Source organism: Erinaceus europaeus, chromosome 6 (genome assembly GCF_950295315.1).
Source record: "Erinaceus europaeus chromosome 6, mEriEur2.1, whole genome shotgun sequence".
Taxonomy (NCBI): domain Eukaryota; kingdom Metazoa; phylum Chordata; class Mammalia; order Eulipotyphla; family Erinaceidae; genus Erinaceus; species Erinaceus europaeus.
In genome coordinates this window covers 4,392,619-4,409,217 of record NC_080167.1, presented here as the reverse complement: position 1 = coordinate 4,409,217, position 16,599 = coordinate 4,392,619, and the positions used below count along the sequence as shown (strand labels likewise).

Here is a 16,599-nt window from a genome sequence, read left to right as displayed (position 1 = left end):
CCCCGCCCCGCTCAGGCCCCGCCCCACTCAGGCCCCGCCCCACTCAGGCCCCGCCCCACTCAGGCCCCGCCCCGCTCAGGCTCCAGCCCGCTCAGGCCCCGCCCATCTGAGGCTCGGCCTCCTCCCATCAGACCCCGCCCCGCTCAGGCCCCGCCCCGATCAGTCCCCGCCCCGCTCAGGCCCCGCCCCGCTCAGGCCCCGCCCATCTGAGGCTCGGCCTCCTCCCATCAGACCCCGCCCCGCTCAGGCCCCGCCCCGCTCAGGCCCCGCCCCGCTCAGGCCCCGCCCCACTCAGGCCCCGCCCCACTCAGGCTCCAGCCCGCTCAGGCCCCGCCCATCTGAGGCTCGGCCTCCTCCCATCAGTCCCCGCCCCGCTCAGGCCCCGCCCCGCTCAGGCCCCGCCCCGCTCAGGCTCCAGCCCGCTCAGGCTCCGCCCCCTCGCGGTGCAGCCGCCGCACGGCCGATCCTTGAGCAGCCGCTGTCGCTCGGGAGGCTACGCAGCGCGGGAGCCATGGCCTCGGGGTCGGCAGGTAAGGGGCTTCGGGGAGAGAGGGTCCAGGACGGCTGCCCGGGGTCCCGGCCAAAGCCCGGCGCTGATCGGCGCCTGTCGCCTTGTCCCACAGAGGCGGAGACCCGGCAGAGGCTGCTGCGCACCGTCAAGAAGGAGGTAGGGCGGCGGGGCCTGCTCGTCCTGGGCTCGGGTGTCAGCCCCCCGGGGACCCGGCGGACGTGTCGGCAGGACGGGGCCCCGGTGTGCGGCGCTGACGAGGGGGGCTTCCTGTGGGGAGCAGGTGCGGGTCTGGGGGCTTCCTGTGGGGAGCAGGTGCGGGTCTGGGGGCTTCCTGTGGGGAGCAGGTGCGGGTCTGGGGGCTTCCTGTGGGGAGCAGGTGCGGGTCTGGGGGTTTCCTGTGGGGAGCAGGTGCGGGTCTGGGGGCTTCCTGTGGGGAGCAGGTGCGGGTCTGGGGGTTTCCTGTGAGGAGCAGGTGCGGGTCTGGGGGTTTCCTGTGAGGAGCAGGTGCGGGTCTGGGGGCTTCCTGTGAGGAGCAGGTGCGGGTCTGGGGGCTTCCTGTGGGGAGCACTTGCGGGTCTGGGGGTTTCCTGTGGGGAGCAGGTGCGGGTCTGGGGGCTTCCTGTGGGGAGCACTTGCGGGTCTGGGGGTTTCCTGTGGGGAGCAGGTGCGGGTCTGGGGGCTTCCTGTGGGGAGCAGGTGCGGGTCTGGGGGCTTCCTGTGAGGAGCAGGTGCGGGTCTGGGGGCTTCCTGTGAGGAGCAGGTGCGGGTCTGGGGGCTTCCTGTGGGGAGCAGGTGCGGGTCTGGGGCTTCCTGTGGGGAGCAGGTGCGGGTCTGGGGGCTTCCTGTGAGGAGCAGGTGCGGGTCTGGGGGTTTCCTGTGGGGAGCAGGTGCGGGTCTGGGGGTTTCCTGTGGGGAGCAGGTGCGGGTCTGGGGGCTTCCTGTGGGGAGCAGGTGCGGGTCTGGGGGATTCCTGTGGGGAGCAGGTGCGGGTCTGGGGCTTCCTGTGGGGAGCAGGTGCGGGTCTGGGGGCTTCCTGTGGGGAGCAGGTGCGGGTCTGGGGGTTTCCTGTGGGGAGCAGGTGCGGGTCTGGGGGTTTCCTGTGAGGAGCAGGTGCGGGTCTGGGGGCTTCCTGTGGGGAGCAGGTGCGGGTCTGGGGGCTTCCTGTGAGGGAGCAGGTGCGGGCCTGGGGGCTTCCTGTGGGGAGCACTTGCGGGTCTGGGGGTTTCCTGTGAGGGAGCAGGTGCGGTTCTGGGGGCTTCCTGTGAGGAGCAGGTGCGGTTCTGGGGGCTTCCTGTGAGGAGCAGGTGCGGGTCTGGGGGTTTCCTGTGGGGAGCAAGTGCGGGTCTGGGGGTTTCCTGTGGGGAGCAGGTGTGGGGTCTGGGGGCTTCCTGTGAGGAGCAGGTGCAGGGTCTGGGGGCTTCCTGTGGGGAGCAGGTGCGGGTCTGGGGGTTTCCTGTGGGGAGCAGGTGTGGGTCTGTGGGCTTCCTATGGGGAGCAGGTGCGGGTCTGGGGGCTTCCTGTGGGGAGCAGGTGCGGGTCTAGGGGTTTCCTGTGGGGAGCAGGTGTGGGGTCTAGGGGCTTCCTGTGGGGAGCAGTTGTGGGGTCTGGGGGCTTCCTGTGGGGAGCAGGTGCGGGTCTGGGGGCTTCCTGTGGGGAGCAGGTGCGGGTCTGGGGGTTTCCTGTGGGGAGCAGGTGCGGGTCTAGGGGTTTCCTGTGGGGAGCAGGTGTGGGGTCTAGGGGCTTCCTGTGGGGAGCAGTTGTGGGGTCTGGGGGCTTCCTGTGGGGAGCAGGTGCGGGTCTGGGGGCTTCCTGTGGGGAGCAGGTGCGGGTCTGGGGGTTTCCTGTGGGGAGCAGGTGCGGGTCTAGGGGTTTCCTGTGGGGAGCAGGTGCGGGTCTGGGGGTTTCCTGTGGGGAGCAGGTGCGGGTCTAGGGGTTTCCTGTGGGGAGCAGGTGTGGGGTCTGGGGGCTTCCTGTGGGGAGCAGGTGCGGGTCTGGGGGTTTCCTGTGGGGAGCAGGTGCGGGTCTAGGGGTTTCCTGTGGGGAGCAGGTGCGGGTCTGGGGGTTTCCTGTGGGGAGCAGGTGCGGGTCTAGGGGTTTCCTGTGGGGAGCAGGTGTGGGGTCTGGGGGCTTCCTGTGGGGAGCAGGTGCGGGTCTTGGGGCTTCCTATGGGGGAGCAGGTGTGAGGTCTGGGGCTTCCTGTGGGGAGCAGGTGTGAGGTCTGGGGGCTTCCTGTGGGGAGCAGGTGCGGGGTCTGGAACGCGGCTTCCAAGAGAGATGGGGGACTGGGCTGCAGGAGGAATGTGAGACCTCAGAATGGGGAAGGAGGCCTTTGGGGGGAAAGAAGGTCGTCCCTCCCCACCCCTCTCCCCAGTCCTCAGACATCAGAGACTCCCCAGGAAGGTGGGGGCCCCTTGTCGACTGCCCCCAGCCCCCAGCTGCTGTTTGAGCCTGGCCCCGCACTCACCCGGCAGGTGGAACCCCTCTGCCCCCCATCCCATGGACAGGGCTACCCCCTCCCCTTTACACCCCCCCAAACCTTGGGGATCCCAGTCTGCCCATTTAGAACTAATAACTGGGAGCATTTGTGTTGGAGGGACCGGGAAAGCCCTAGACTCGAGCATGCGTGCCTGTGCGTGTGTTTGCGTGAGCTCACCCGTGTGGGTGAGGCCGGGTGGCCTTGAGTGTGACTGAGCATTCGGGTCTGTGTGCCGGGAGGCTGCGTGTAACATGGGCGTTTGTCTGTCTGTCTGTGATGCAAGATTCGTGTGAATAAGGGAGGCCACGGCTGCGTGTCCGTGTGCGTGACGCGTGAGTCTCGGCGTGAATGCGTGTGGCTGTGACCGTGATGTGCGTGTGTCTGCGTGAACAGCGTGGGGGCGTCTGTGTGTCTGAGTACGGATGCACGTATGTTCCTGGGTGACGTGTGTGCGTGTGAGTGGGCGAGGCTGTGACGTGGGCTGCGTGTTTCTTGCCCTGCTCACGTTTCCCCCTCCCTCATCCTGGGGCTCCGTTGCTGAAAGCCGGCATCCCTTCACCCCAGGACCCTGGGGTGGCAGACTGTGGGGGCTGACTGTGTCCGTCTGCTCTTGTGTGCGCGCGCATGCGTCTGGCTTGTCACCATCTGGTGACTGTGCCCCAACTGAGAAAGCCCCTCCCGTGCGGTGGATGGCAGGCAGCCCCCCAGGGCAGGCAGGCTGAAGGCGGGACCTGTTGCTGTGTGTGTGTGTGGGGGGGGGGGGGATGTGGGCGCGCATGGCCTAGGCATTCAGCATTCATCGGAGCTTCTCTGATGAGACAGACCCACAGGATAGGAAGCCCCTTCTACAGTCCAAACAAACCCCCATGCCTCTGGGGGGTGGCAGGGTTTCTATACCCCCCCCCAGCCCTAAACCTTCCACCAATGAGCCTGCTGGCCAGGGGAAGGGGGAGGCAGTGATCTGCCAGAGGCCTGACCTGGGGTGCTGTGTCTCCATAGAAACAGCTGGTCAGTGGGTGGAGAGCCCCCCCCCCCCAGGCAGAAGAGAAAGTGGACAGGCTTCTGGCAGGCAGGGCTCCGGATGGCGCCCTGCTCTACCACCTGGGGGCCTGCAGGCTCAGGACTCAGTTTCCCCTCTGGAGAAAAAGGCTTTGGCCTTCCCGTCCATGCCAGGGTGTTGTGGGGGTGCTGGCTGGCTGCTGCGGGGTGCACGCAGGATGCAGGGGCTTTCTGCCACAGCTGGCTAGCTGTCTGGGCTGCAGCCTCTCTGGGGAGCTGCCGGCTGCGGGAATTCTGCCACCCGGACTAGAAGGGGCCTGGGGTGTCTGGGCAGAGGGCTCCAGGCGCTGTGACCCCTTTCCCGCCCTCAGAAGGCAGGTTGAGGGAGCCGGGTGGTGGTGCAGCGGGTTAAGTGCACGTGGCGCAAAGTGCACGACCAGCGTAAGGATCCCGATTCGAGGAAAAAATAATAAAATTTAAAAAAAGAACTAAAAAAAAAACAAAGAAAGCAGGTTGAAGGTGGCTGCTCAAAGTGTGTGTCTTGGGGTGAAACCTCCGAGCACCCAGAGCTCCCGTGTGCAGGGGCAGCTGTGCCCTGGGTGCGAGTCGTTCCCGTGTGACAGACAAGTGGGTAAACTGAGGTCCTGGGATGGTGAGCACCCCCATGCAGTGTGGGTGCCCCCCCCAAGCAGACCTCCCCCATTCCTTTCTTCTGCCTGCCTCTTTGGGGGGTACTGCCCCACCCACCCCAGTCTTCATGGGTGACAGTGGAGTGGCAAGGGGGCGCTCTTTGGCCAGATCAGGTCTCCCCTGCCTGTTCCAGCCCTGCCCCCAAGAGCACCCCCCCCCCATAAGCCAGGTGCCAGAGTCCCTGATGCCTCCAGGCCTGGGGTGAGGGAGGGAGAGAAGGGGAGCTCTGTCCAATGCTGACGGGAGGCCAGGATGACCCAGCACGACCCAGCACACTGGTGAGGCATGTCGGGAAGAGCAGGTCAGCCAGACCTTGGTTCAAATCCCAGAGTGTGAGCTTGCTGTGCTCTGTGCCGGCTCTGGCCTGAGCTTCTGGGCTCAGCAGTGACCAGAGTGAGGCTGACCATCAAAAATAGAATCACAGGCAGAGGGCAGAGATACCATGAGGGGTGTCCCACATGCAGGTGGTCCAGGAGGGCTTCCCAGAGGAAGTGAAGGATGAGTAGGTCTTTTGGGCGAAGTTCTGGAGTGGGGAGAGAGAAAGAGAGAGAGAGGGAAGATTGTCCCTGAGTGTGCACTGGTCCCTTGAGGCTTAGGAGAACTGAGAGGGGCTGGAAGCAGGGAGGCAGAGCCCCTGGTCTCATCCTACAAGGCAGGTCGCCGTGGGGAGGACGGGGCCGGGCAGAGACTGCGGGGGAGGAGTGTCTGTCTGGCTCCAGACCATCCCTGCGGTGCCACCCTGTCACCCGCCTGTCAGCAGACAGCTTGATTTTCCCTGTGACTGTGGCCACCTGCCTGGTGTGCACCCACCATCTTCATCCTGGCTCCTGCCTGTTTGCCCCCGCACCCCCTTTCCTCACCCTGTAGCCACCCCTTAATTTTGTTTTGGTTTCCCCTGTGGAGGGAGAATTGGCTTCCCGTTGCCATGGTGACTGCCATTAACGGAACTGGCCACGTGACCAGGGGAGCAAAATGACTAACCCTCTTGTTTTCCTGCCCTGCGGGAGGGTAGCAGGAAAGAGCTGCGGGCAGGGGCAAGGCGGGTGAGGGGGGCAGGCAGGGGGTGTGGGGAGGACATCTGCTGTGGCCTCCGGGACCTCAGCCCAGGGCTTCTTCCTGATGGAGGAGGCAGAACCCCATCAGCCCCAACAGCAGCAGAGCAGTATGTCTGGGGACTTGTGACGTCAGCGGGGGTGGGGGCTGCTGTTCCACTTCCTGCAGTGCCAGTACCGGCCTCCCGCCCCCACCCCAACCCCCTGTGCCTGGTGTTCCCCAAGCATGGCTACTAGCTCCCCTCCTCCCTCTCAGCCATCCTTGCACAGCCCAGAGCTGGCTGCACAGAGACACGAAGCACCTGGCTACATGGTCAGGTCACACAGCCCATCCCGATCCATTGGGACCCGGCTCCGAACTGAACTACAGTCTGGTTACCAGCTGGGGAGCAGGAGGGGGGGTGTGAAGCAGGGAAGGTTCACCCAGGTCACACCCTCTGTAGGATGTGAATGCCGGGCTGTGGCTTTGGCTGTTCAGATGCCCGGGAGCTACGGAATGTTCTAGAGCAAGAGGGTCTTGCAGGGGCCGGGTGGTGGCGCATCTAGTTGAGTGCGCTTGTTACAGTGCACAAGGACCTGGGTTCAAGCCCCTGGTCCCCATCTGCAGGGGACAAGCTTCACGAGTAGTGAAGCAGGGCTGCAGGTATCTTTCTGTCTCTCTCCCTCTCGACCTCCCCATCCCTCTTGGTTTCTGGCTATCTCTATCTAATACATAAATAATGATAATAAAAAATTTAATGGAGTCGGGCGGTAACGCAGCAGATTAAGCACAGGTGGCGCAAAGCGCAGGGACCAGCGTAAGAATCCTGTTTCGAGCCCCTGGCTCCCCACCTGCAGGGGAATCGCTTCACAGGCGGTGAAGCAGGTCTGCAGGTGTCTGTCTTTCTCTCCTCTCTCTCTGTCTTAACCCTCTCTCCATTTCTCTCTGTCCTATCCAACAACAACAACATTAATAACTACAACAATCAAGAAGAACAACAAGGGCAACAAAAGGGAATAAAAACATAAGTAAATATTAAAAGATTAATGAAAGTAAAAATTTTTTTTAAAAAAATGAGAAGGTGTTGATTGGAGTTATATGTAAGGAAGGTACGGCTGGAATGGACAATTTCTGTCTGTTCTTAGGATAGAACTTGCCTTTTTCCCCTTTCCCCTGCCCCCACCCCCCTTCTGTCTTTCACCAATAATCTGCTGACCATCCACCATGTGCTGAACTCAGGTTCTACCCCTGATTCCATGGGGAGAGGGGGCCAGGGGCTGGGGGGCTGGAGGCCCTCTGCCAACAGGCTGTGTTCCATCACTACTGGGGTGTGTGTCTCCAGTTCTACTGAGTCCTGACTGTCAGCCTGGGGAGCGCCATGCCCTGGGGAGCTCAGTCCCACGAGGCTCTCCCCCCACTTCAGCATCTGGGCTGGGGGATCAAGGGTCAAAGCTGAGTTGAACTGAAGACGCCAAAATAGTGTTGGGGCAGGCTGTTGGTGTAGGGACCCCAAGGATGGGAGCATGGTTGGGAGACTTAACTGAGGCCTGCGACAATGACTCAAGTCAGTTCTTTCTGTGTATCCATCTATTTATCTATCTATCTGTCTGGAAGCAATAAAAAAGCAAACCTTTAGGGGCCGGGTGGTAGTGCACTGGGTTAAGTGCACATGGCACAAAGTGTAAGGAGAGGGCGCAAGGATTCAGGTTCAAGCCCCCTGGCTCCCCACCTGCAGTGGGGTCACTTCACAAATGGTGAAGCAGGTGTCTGTCTTTCTCTCTCCCTCTCTTCCTGTCCTCTCTCGATTTCACTCTATCCTAACAACAACGACAACAATAGTGACAACAATATTAAACAACAAGGGCAACAAAAGGAAAAAAATGGCCTCCAGGAGCAGTGGATTCGTAGTGCAAGCACCAAGTCCCAGCGATAACCCTGGAGGCCAAAATAAATAAATAAATAAAAGCAAACTGTTATATTTTTACCACCAATGTTTCACTACTCTCGTTTGACTTTTTCAAATTAGAGAAGACAGACAGAGGGAAAGGAAAGTCACCACAGCACTGAAGCTTCGTCCCAGTGAGGTGGGGGCTGGGCTTGAACCTGGGTCTCATGCTTGGCAAAGAAGGCACCTTCCTGGGTGAGCTAGTTTGCGTCCCTAAAACAAATTTGTTCCTTTTTTTAAGTGGGGTCTCTGAAACCCGAGAGCCTGAGAGACTTGGAGACACTGAGCGGGTGTCCCTATCAACACTTCTCCAGTAATTCATTATTTATTGTGTAGTACCAAGTAATCACCGAACACATTTGTCCAGCACCCAGCAAGTTACCTTTAATTTATAAGTCAGAGTCCTAGCAGCCGACCCTGATGAGCACAGCCCTCACCTCCTCGTCCCCATGCACGGAGCAGCCCCTCCCACAGACTGGGGCCCTGCACCCAGCACCTTCTCTGCCCCGCGAGGAGACTGAAGGTCCGAGGGATGAACCAGTGTAACTCAGCCACACAGCTGAGAAGCCACAGAGCCGAAAGATCTGGCCTCTGCCATCCGCCTCCAGTCAGATAATAACTGGCCCCTCCAGGCAGCCGGGGCAGGGAAGTGATAGCTGAATGCAGAGCAGGGGAAGGAACACAATGGTTCCGCAAAGAAGTTTTCATGTGTGAGGCTCTGCAGTTCAATTACCCACACCAGGGCTCTGGTTTCTCTCTGTGTCTTTCTCTGTATAGCTCTCTCCTTCATTAAAATAAAACATGGGGCCAGGCGGTAGTGCAGCAGGTTAAACAGACATGGCGCAAAGCGCAAGGACCGGTATAAGGATCCCAGTTCGAGCCCCCGGCTATGTACCTGCGGGTGGGGGGGTCACTTCACAGGCGGTGAAGCAGGTCTGCAGGTGTCTGTCTTTCCCTCTCTCGTGTCTTCCCCATCTCTCTCCATTTCTCTCTGTCCTGTCCAACAATAACAGTAATGGCAACAATAACAACAGGGGCAACAAAATGGGAAAATATGGCCTCCAGGAGCAGTGGATTGGTAGTGCAGGCACCGAGCCCCAGCGATAACCCTGGAGGCAAATAAATAAATAAAATATTAAAAAGAAAGAGAGATGTCTGAGCACTGGCTCAGGGTGACCCAGCTTCAGACACGGCTGCATCAAGGGGCTCTCGTGCTGTGGTTTCTTGAGTGGCTCCGTACCCTCCACCTCTCTGTGGGAAGGGAGAGGGCTAGCCAGCAGTCCAGGGCCCATCTGCCCGCTGGCACCCCAGCAGATGGCGTGTGCTTCCCCCTCTCTGTCCCCTGCCCTGTGCTTCTTGCCCAAGTCTCTGCGCGGGGCCCTCCAGCAGCCTGCTCCCACTGCTCCGGCTGTTCCAGACCCCCCGCCCCACTCTGTGCTCTGATGTGCTGAGCCCGAGGGGTGATGTGTGAGTGAGGTGGGCACCCAGGGGACAGGCAAGGTGAGGTGGCCAGACAGGGCATGGCAGTTGGCTGACGGCTGCAGGTCCAGCCTCGCAAAATGACGGGTTGTCTTTGGTGCTGTCCGAGTCTCAGTGTTGCCAGGGGGCCTGCTGCACACCCGGGCTTGCTCTCCAGGCCTCTCTCTGCAGGGTCCTTATGCAAGGCAAGGCATGGGGACCCCACGTGCAGCGCAGCATGCCACCCCGGCCACGTGAGCAGGCGTGGGAGGTATGGAGTTGAGCAGGTGTGCAGGTGTGCAGCTGAGCGGGTGTGGTAGGTGCCGGTCTCTAGACCCAGAAGCCTGGAGCATCTTGCCTGCAGGGCAGAGCTGGGAGCCCTGGCATCACTCTGAAGGTTCCCAGGCCACTGCCTTGCCCTTGGTGTCCCTGCAACCCCTGGCTCTCATCACACAAAGGGGACAACTTGTGAGCCTACGGGACACACCCGGCAGGCCTGCACCCCTAGAACTTCTGCCACCTCCCAGGTTCTCTGGGTAGACTTGTGGGACCTTTCCCTGGTGACCCATCTCTCAAGAACTGAGCATAAATAAAGGTGGCTGTTGAGTTTTGTTCCCACAGTTTGACTGGCAGAGGGGTGGCAGGAGGTGGTGGGAAAGGTGGGCAGTTGGGTGGGAGCAGGGGCCCCTGTGGGAACAGGGCATGGACAGGACGCTCGCCACCCTGGCAGAGCAAACAGATGTTGTGGTCACCCAGCGCTGGGGGCCCTCGGGACCTGGGACACAGAAGCCAGAGCCCTGGGTTTTCAGATGCCAGCCAGGTGGACTCTGTCCTCCTGGGTCAGCTGCCTGGTGGGGCAGGGGGTCACTGCTGATGCCTAGTCCCACCGCTGGGGTGGACCTTTGGGCTCAGGTCTGTGGAGAACCATTAGAGCTGTGGGGAGGGTCTGTCAGTGCTGACTGAATGGGTGAGTATGTTGTCCCTGGGCAGGAGACAGGCAGGAGTGTGGCCAGAGTCCCCACCCAGCCCTTTGAAGCAGCTGTCCGTCACCTCCCCCAGGTCATCTCACCTGGGAGACTCAGTGTCCTCGGTTGTGAGGTCAGGGCAGCCGCACTCAGTCCTCTCAGCAAGGTCATCCTGAGGGGCAGGTGACCTAGCACCCCCCCCAGTGGCAGGGAGGGACCCCAGCACCCCGTGAGCCGGCCTGATGCTCTTCCCTCTCTGGTGTAGGGGGGTGGATGAGGAACGGCCCCCAGCATCTGACCACCAGCACAGGGGTCCCCCCACGGCCCCAGGAGGCGGTGCAGGCACCCCCCCTTCACAGATGAGGAAACTGAGGCAGAGCGCTAGGCTCACCCTCTTGCTCCCCATAGTGCCTCGCTCGGTGACACGCCCAGGTGGGCTCTGTGTTCCCTGCAGTCTCTGTGACAGCCCAACCCAGGGGTCACGGGTTCCCACAGAATCTCCCAGAAGTGATCCCACAGGCAGAGAGGCGGGGAGGAGGGTGGGGGGGATGGTGTGGAGGTGGGAGGAGCTAGGATACCCCCTCAGCTTGGCAGATGGGCCTGGATTTCCCTGCCTGCACCCCGCCCCCCCCCACACACCAACTTCCTTTCCTGTTGTGTAAATATTTGCAGGAAGCGGGTGGGGCTGAGTGGGCTGTCTGGGATGGCTGCTGGGTGGAGAGGTGGAGGCAGAGCAGGGGCCTGCAGGCTCCCCAGCCACTGCTGTGAGAACACCCCCCACCCTGGGCATCCTGCCACCTCCTGTCAGCAGCCTGGCTGCTGTGTGCCAGGCCTTCCGGCAGGAGGTGACAAAGCCCAGCGTCCTGTGGCGGCTGGGGGCCTGGAGTCCGGTTCCGTGCCTGTCAGGAGGCCCAAGGAGCTCGGTCAGGGAGGGTGGGTGGCACTGAGGTGTCTTTCCTTCCCTCTCTCCTCTCTGTCAAGAAAAGACGAGGGGGTCAGGCGATAGCGCAGCGGGTTAAGTGCACATGGTGCCAAGCACAAGGACCGGCATAAGGATCCCGGTTCAAGCCTCCCATCTGCAAGGGGGTCACTTTACACGTGGTGAAGCAGGTCTGCAGGTGTCTGTCTTTCTCTCCCCCTGTGTCTTGCCCTCTTCTCTCCCATTTCTCTCTGTCCTATCCAACAACAACGAAATCCGTAACAATAGCAATAATCACAACAACGATAAAAAAAAAAAAGGGCAAGAAAAGGGGAAAAAAAAGCCTCCAGGAGCAGTGGATTTTTGGTGCAGGCGCCGAGCCCCAGCAATAACCTGGAGGGAAAAAATAATGAAAAGAAAAGATGAGATGGCCCGCCCAGTAGAGGTCTCTGGTCAAGGGCAAGGATCCAAGTCTGAGCCCCAGCACCGCAGGGGAGCATCACACGTGGGGAGCTCGGTGGACTATGGAGTGGCAATTCCTCGCTCTCCTCTCTCTGAAATAAAAACGGGGCGGGGGTAGAGAAAAGCCAGCCCAGTGGTCCGGGAGATGGCACAGGGGATCAAGCATCGGGCTGTCAAGCTGGAGAAGAGGCCGGTGTGCAGAGAGCTGGCACCCCTGTAATAGACAGTAGGAAAAAGCTGAAAACAGTCCGCCTGGCTGCCCCCCGCCTGGCTGCCCCTCGGCCCTGTGTCCCGCAGGTGAAGCAGATCATGGAGGAGGCCGTCACCCGCAAGTTCGTGCATGAGGACAGCAGCCACATCGTCTCTTTCTGTGGTGAGTGCGGCCTGGGGGGTGCTGGGGTCCCTGTGTCCCGCTGACCCCTCCTGTGACCCCGCCTCAGGGACGCCTGGTCTCGATGACCTCACCCCACTGACCCCCATCCCGTGACCCGTCCCAGTGACCCGTCCCCGCTGACCTCTGTTTCTGCTGACCCTTCCCCGCTGACCCCTGCGTCGGCTGACTGTCGCCACAGCGGCGGTGGAGGCCTGCGTCCTGCACGGGCTGCGGCGGCGGGCGGCGGGCTTCCTGCGCAGCAACAAGCTGGCCGCCCTCTTCATGAAGGTGGGCAGGAGCTTCCCGCTGGCTGAGGAGCTGAGCCGCAAGGTGCAGGATCTGGAGCAGCTCATCGAGAGCACGTGAGTGCAGGGGCCCTTCCCACAGCCACGTGCTGGAAATCCAACTCGGACCTCGGCTGGGTCCCCAGGCCCTGTGTTCTGCTGCTCTAGTCCCCTTCTGGGTACACGGGGAGGCCCTGAGTCAGGGTGGACTTCTCTTGGGCTGCAGAGGGGGAGGGAGAGGGAAGGGGCAAATGGAGGGGGAGAGGGGACAGTGAGAGGGGACAGGGAGGGAGTGAGGGGATGGGACAGGAAGAGGGAATGGAAGGAGACAGGAGCAGAGGGAGGGGAGAGGGGACAGAAAGAGGGAGGGGGAGAGAAGAGAGAGGGTGAGAAGGAGATGGGGGAGAGGGAGGGGAAGAAGAGGGTGAGGGGGGTAGGGAGGGGACGGGATGGGGGGAGATGGAAGGGAGGGGGCAGGGGCCATCCCATGTCCTCTGGCTCTGTGTGAGGGCTGCATCTCTGTTTTGGGACATAGTCTCTTTTTTGTTGCCCTTGTTTGATTGTTGTAGTTATTATTATTGTTATTGATGCCATTGTTGGACAGGACAGAGAGACATGGAGAGAGGAGGGGAAGACAGAGAGGGGGAGAGAAAGACAGACACCTGCAGACCTGCTTCACCGCCTGGGAAGCGACTCCCCTGCAGGTGGGGAGCCGGCTGGGGCCTGGAACCAGGATCCTTACGCCGGTCCCTGCGCTTTGTGCCGCCTGCAGTTAACCCGCTGTGGCCTGGCCCCCGGGGCATATTCTTGTAACTATCTCTTCTCTATCTCTCTCTCTTCTCCTCCCTCCACTCATCTCCAAGGCGAAACCAGATCCAAGGCCTCCAGGACACCGTGCGGAAGCTGCCCAAGCTGCCCAACCTGTCCCCACTGGCCATCAAACACCTGTGGATCCGCACGGCCTTGTTCGAGAAGGTTCTGGACAAAATCGTGCATTACCTGGTGGAAAACAGCAGGTGAGAGAAGACACCCCCCCCCCACTGCCTCCCTTGCTGGCTGTGGTGAGAACTGCACGCGTGTGCACAGAATTGCCTCCTGCAACCACCAACCTCGGGGAGACCCAGGCATTTGAGAGCCGTGCAGGACCTTCAGAAGATTCCAGGGGCTGCAGTGTGAGCTGCTGGTGGGCTTCCTTCTCCCCTGAGTTACACCCACAGCCTGCTTGTGCCCTCTCCCTCTCCCTCTCCCTCTCCGATCTTTGGGCCTGGGGGGGGGAAATCACTCAGCATCTCTGCAAATGTAATGGAGACGGGTCCCTCCAGAGAAGAGACCCAGGACAAGCAATTTGGAAATGGATTGCTCCCATACCAGCTTGTCCCAGGAAAAGCATTACAGGAGGTGGCATTCCTTTTCTTTTATTACTATCTTTTTTTTTTTTGGCCTCCGGGGTTATTGCTGGGGCTCCGTGCCTGCACCATGAATCCACTGCTCCTGGAGGCCATTTTTCCCCCTTTTGTTGCCCTAGTTGTTGTAGCCTTGTTGTGGTTATTGTTGGTGTTGATGTTGTTCGTTGTTGGATAGGACAGAGAGAAATGGAGAGAGGAGGGGAAGACAGAAAGGGAGAGAGAAAGAGAGATACCTGCAGACCTGCTTCACCACCTGTGAAGCGACTCCCCTGCAGGTGGGGAGCCGGGGGCTCGAACTGGGATCCTTACGCAGGTCCTTGCGCTTTGCGCCACCTGCGCTTAACCTACTGTGCTACTGCCCAACCCCCATTACTATATATTTTTATCGCCTTCAGGGTTATCTCTGGGGCTTGTTCCTGCACTATGAATTTACTGCTCCCTGAGGCAATTTTTTTCCATTGTTGCTGCTGTTGCTGTTGTTACTGGGTAGGACAGAGAGAAATCGAGAGAGGAGGGGAAGACAGAGAGAGAGAGACACCTGCAGACCTGCCTCACTGCTTGTGAAGTAGCCACCCCTGCAGGTGGGGAGCCGGGGGCTCGAACTGGGTTTCTTGTGCCTGTCCTCGCGCTTCACACCATGTCTGCTTAACCCGGTGCGCTACTACCCACCCTGTTAGTTTTAAGAGGGAGAGAAGCAGGGCATCACTCCAGCATATCTGGTGCCAGGGATCGAACCTGGGTCCCCATGGCCACAAGTCCCACTGCCGCTCCTCATACCTGGGCCACCAAGCTGTGCTGTCATCACCCTCAGTTTGCATAGCGGGCAGCTGAGGGCCCCGAGGGGACAGTGACCTGGCCAGTCTAGCTAGCCACGTGGGCACGGTGGCGGGTACACCTCCCGCTGGCCCACGCCCAGACCTGCGTGCCCGTCCCTCCTTCCAGCAAATACTACGAGAAGGGGGCTCTGCTCATGGACCCCGTGGACGGCCCCATCCTCGCGTCCCTGCTGGGTAAGTGGGCACCGCCTTCCCAGCTGCCTCTGCCCCACCCTTCCTGCCCCTCCCCCGGCCCGGCTCTCTCCTCTCCCGGGGCTCGGTCCCAGCCCGTGTGCCCGCAGTGGGGCCGTGCGCGCTGGAGTACACCAGGATGAAGACGGCCGACCACTGCTGGACCGACCCCTCTGCCGACGAGCTGGTGCAGAGGCACCGCATCCACAGCTCGCACCTGCGCCAGGACTCGCCCACCAAGCGCCCGGCGCTCTGCGTGAGTGCGGGCTGCGGGAGGGGTGGGGTGGGAAGCGGGGCCGTGGGGCAGCCTGCTGGCCCTCTCACCCCCACCCCGCCACCCCGCCCGCCACCAGATCCAGAAGCGGCACTCCAGCGGCAGCATGGACGACCGGATGTCCCTCTCAGCTCGGGACTACGTGGAGTCGCTGCACCAGAACTCGCGGGCCACCCTGCTCTACGGCAAGAACAACGTGCTGGTGCAGCCGGTATGGCGCGCGGCCGGGGGGGGGGGGGCAGGGGTTCCTCTGCTCCGTGCTCTGCCGCTTCTCTCCTCACGACAGTGGTCTGTCCATCCAGCCACGCACACGCCCACCACTCACTCACTTGTCAGTGCCTCTGGTCATCTGGTCAGCTCTCCCAGGATCAGGACCCACACCTCCTTCTGTGCAGACACCCGCCACTCCTCTGCCCAGCCACCCCTGTCGGCAGCCACCCATCCACCAGTCCACCCATCCTTCCATCCATCCATCCATCCATCCTTCCATCCATCCATGCATCCATCCATCCATGCATCCATCCATCCATCCATCCATTTGTCCATTACTCCTTTCTTCCATCTTTATGTATTTTTTCCTACTGATTCATTCTTTTCTCTTATCCACCCATCTGCCATTCTATTAATCCATCATCCATCCATCCATCCATCCATCCATCCATCCATCACCATTTATCTATCCATCCACCACCTGTTCATCCACCTATTCCCCATCCGTTCATCCTTCCGTCTGTTCACCCTTCCATCTTTATATATTCTCTTCTCTCTTATTGATTCTTCCTCCTCTTCCCGCCCATCTCTCTATCCACCCATCATTCCATGAATCCATCCTCTCTTCTGGCACTCATCTTCCAGCCGTTCTCTCCCTCCCGTCTGTCTCCTCATCCTTCTTCTCTTGTTCTCGCTCACTCCCGAGCAGACTGAGAAGCACAGTGAGCCTCCAGTGTGTCGGGCACCACGCCAAGCTGGGTGACAGCATCCACTCACTCACAGCAGCGGGGTGCGGGCAGAGGGTGTGGCGTCCTGGCTGGCAGTGCCAGAGTCCGACCCCTCCCCTGCCACTCTTGACGTCCCAGCCTGGGCCCCAGGCAGGCCGCTGATGAGGCAGAGGCAACCCCTGCTGTCAGGCTCTCTCCTTTGCTGTCCTGTTCTGTGACCGGCAGGGTTCTGACGGTGACTGGGCCCAGCAAGGTGGGGACAGTGGGACAGCTGCTGGCTTCTCGCTCCATGATCACAGCTGGCTGACTCCTGAGCAAGTCACTTCTCCCTCAGGGCCTCTGGTCACAGTGCTGACAGCCTCCCTCACCCAGTCACCCCAGCCTGAGAAGACGGGAGTTTAAGACACTCCATTTTAAGGGGGTCAGAAGGTGGTGCAACTGGCCAAGCGTACAAGTTACCCTGCACTAGGACCCAGGTTCAGGCCCTGGTCCCCACCTGCAGGGAGGAGGCTTCACGAGTGGTAAAAGACACACTGTTTTTTTAACTCGGTGGAGAAATGGGACGTGCTGTTATGTTCTGTGCACTGTTTTCTCACCACTGGAAAGTGATTTGCCTCACACCAGTCTTCTGGGTCACTTTGCTGACCTGCCACCGCCAATGTCCTGATTTTCCCAGCGATCACCATTATTGGTTTCGTCCAGAGTTAGGGCCAGGGAGTCGGGCGGTAGCACAGCGGGTTAAGCGCATATGGCGCAAAGCGCAAGGACCAGCATAAGGATCCTGGTTCGAGCCCCCGGCTCCCCACCTGCAGGGGAGTCACTTCACAGGCGGTGAAGCAGGTCTGCAGGTGTCTGTCTTT

General features: G+C 60.7%; 1 protein-coding gene across 2 annotated transcripts in view; it reads left to right on the top strand.

The window, feature by feature from the left end:
- The first annotated feature begins 431 nt into the window (after positions 1 to 431).
- Positions 432 to 16,599, top strand: part of SGSM1 (small G protein signaling modulator 1) — a 44,112-nt gene continuing 27,944 nt past the window's right edge. For both annotated transcript variants that reach the window (XM_060192558.1, XM_060192559.1), the window contains exons 1-8: positions 432 to 530; positions 624 to 667; positions 11,755 to 11,830; positions 12,030 to 12,192; positions 12,978 to 13,130; positions 14,463 to 14,530; positions 14,638 to 14,783; positions 14,881 to 15,012. In XM_060192558.1, the coding sequence (XP_060048541.1) occupies positions 512 to 530; positions 624 to 667; positions 11,755 to 11,830; positions 12,030 to 12,192; positions 12,978 to 13,130; positions 14,463 to 14,530; positions 14,638 to 14,783; positions 14,881 to 15,012 (801 nt within the window). In that variant the 5' untranslated portion in view covers positions 432 to 511. The remainder of the gene's footprint in view (positions 531 to 623; positions 668 to 11,754; positions 11,831 to 12,029; positions 12,193 to 12,977; positions 13,131 to 14,462; positions 14,531 to 14,637; positions 14,784 to 14,880; positions 15,013 to 16,599) is intronic.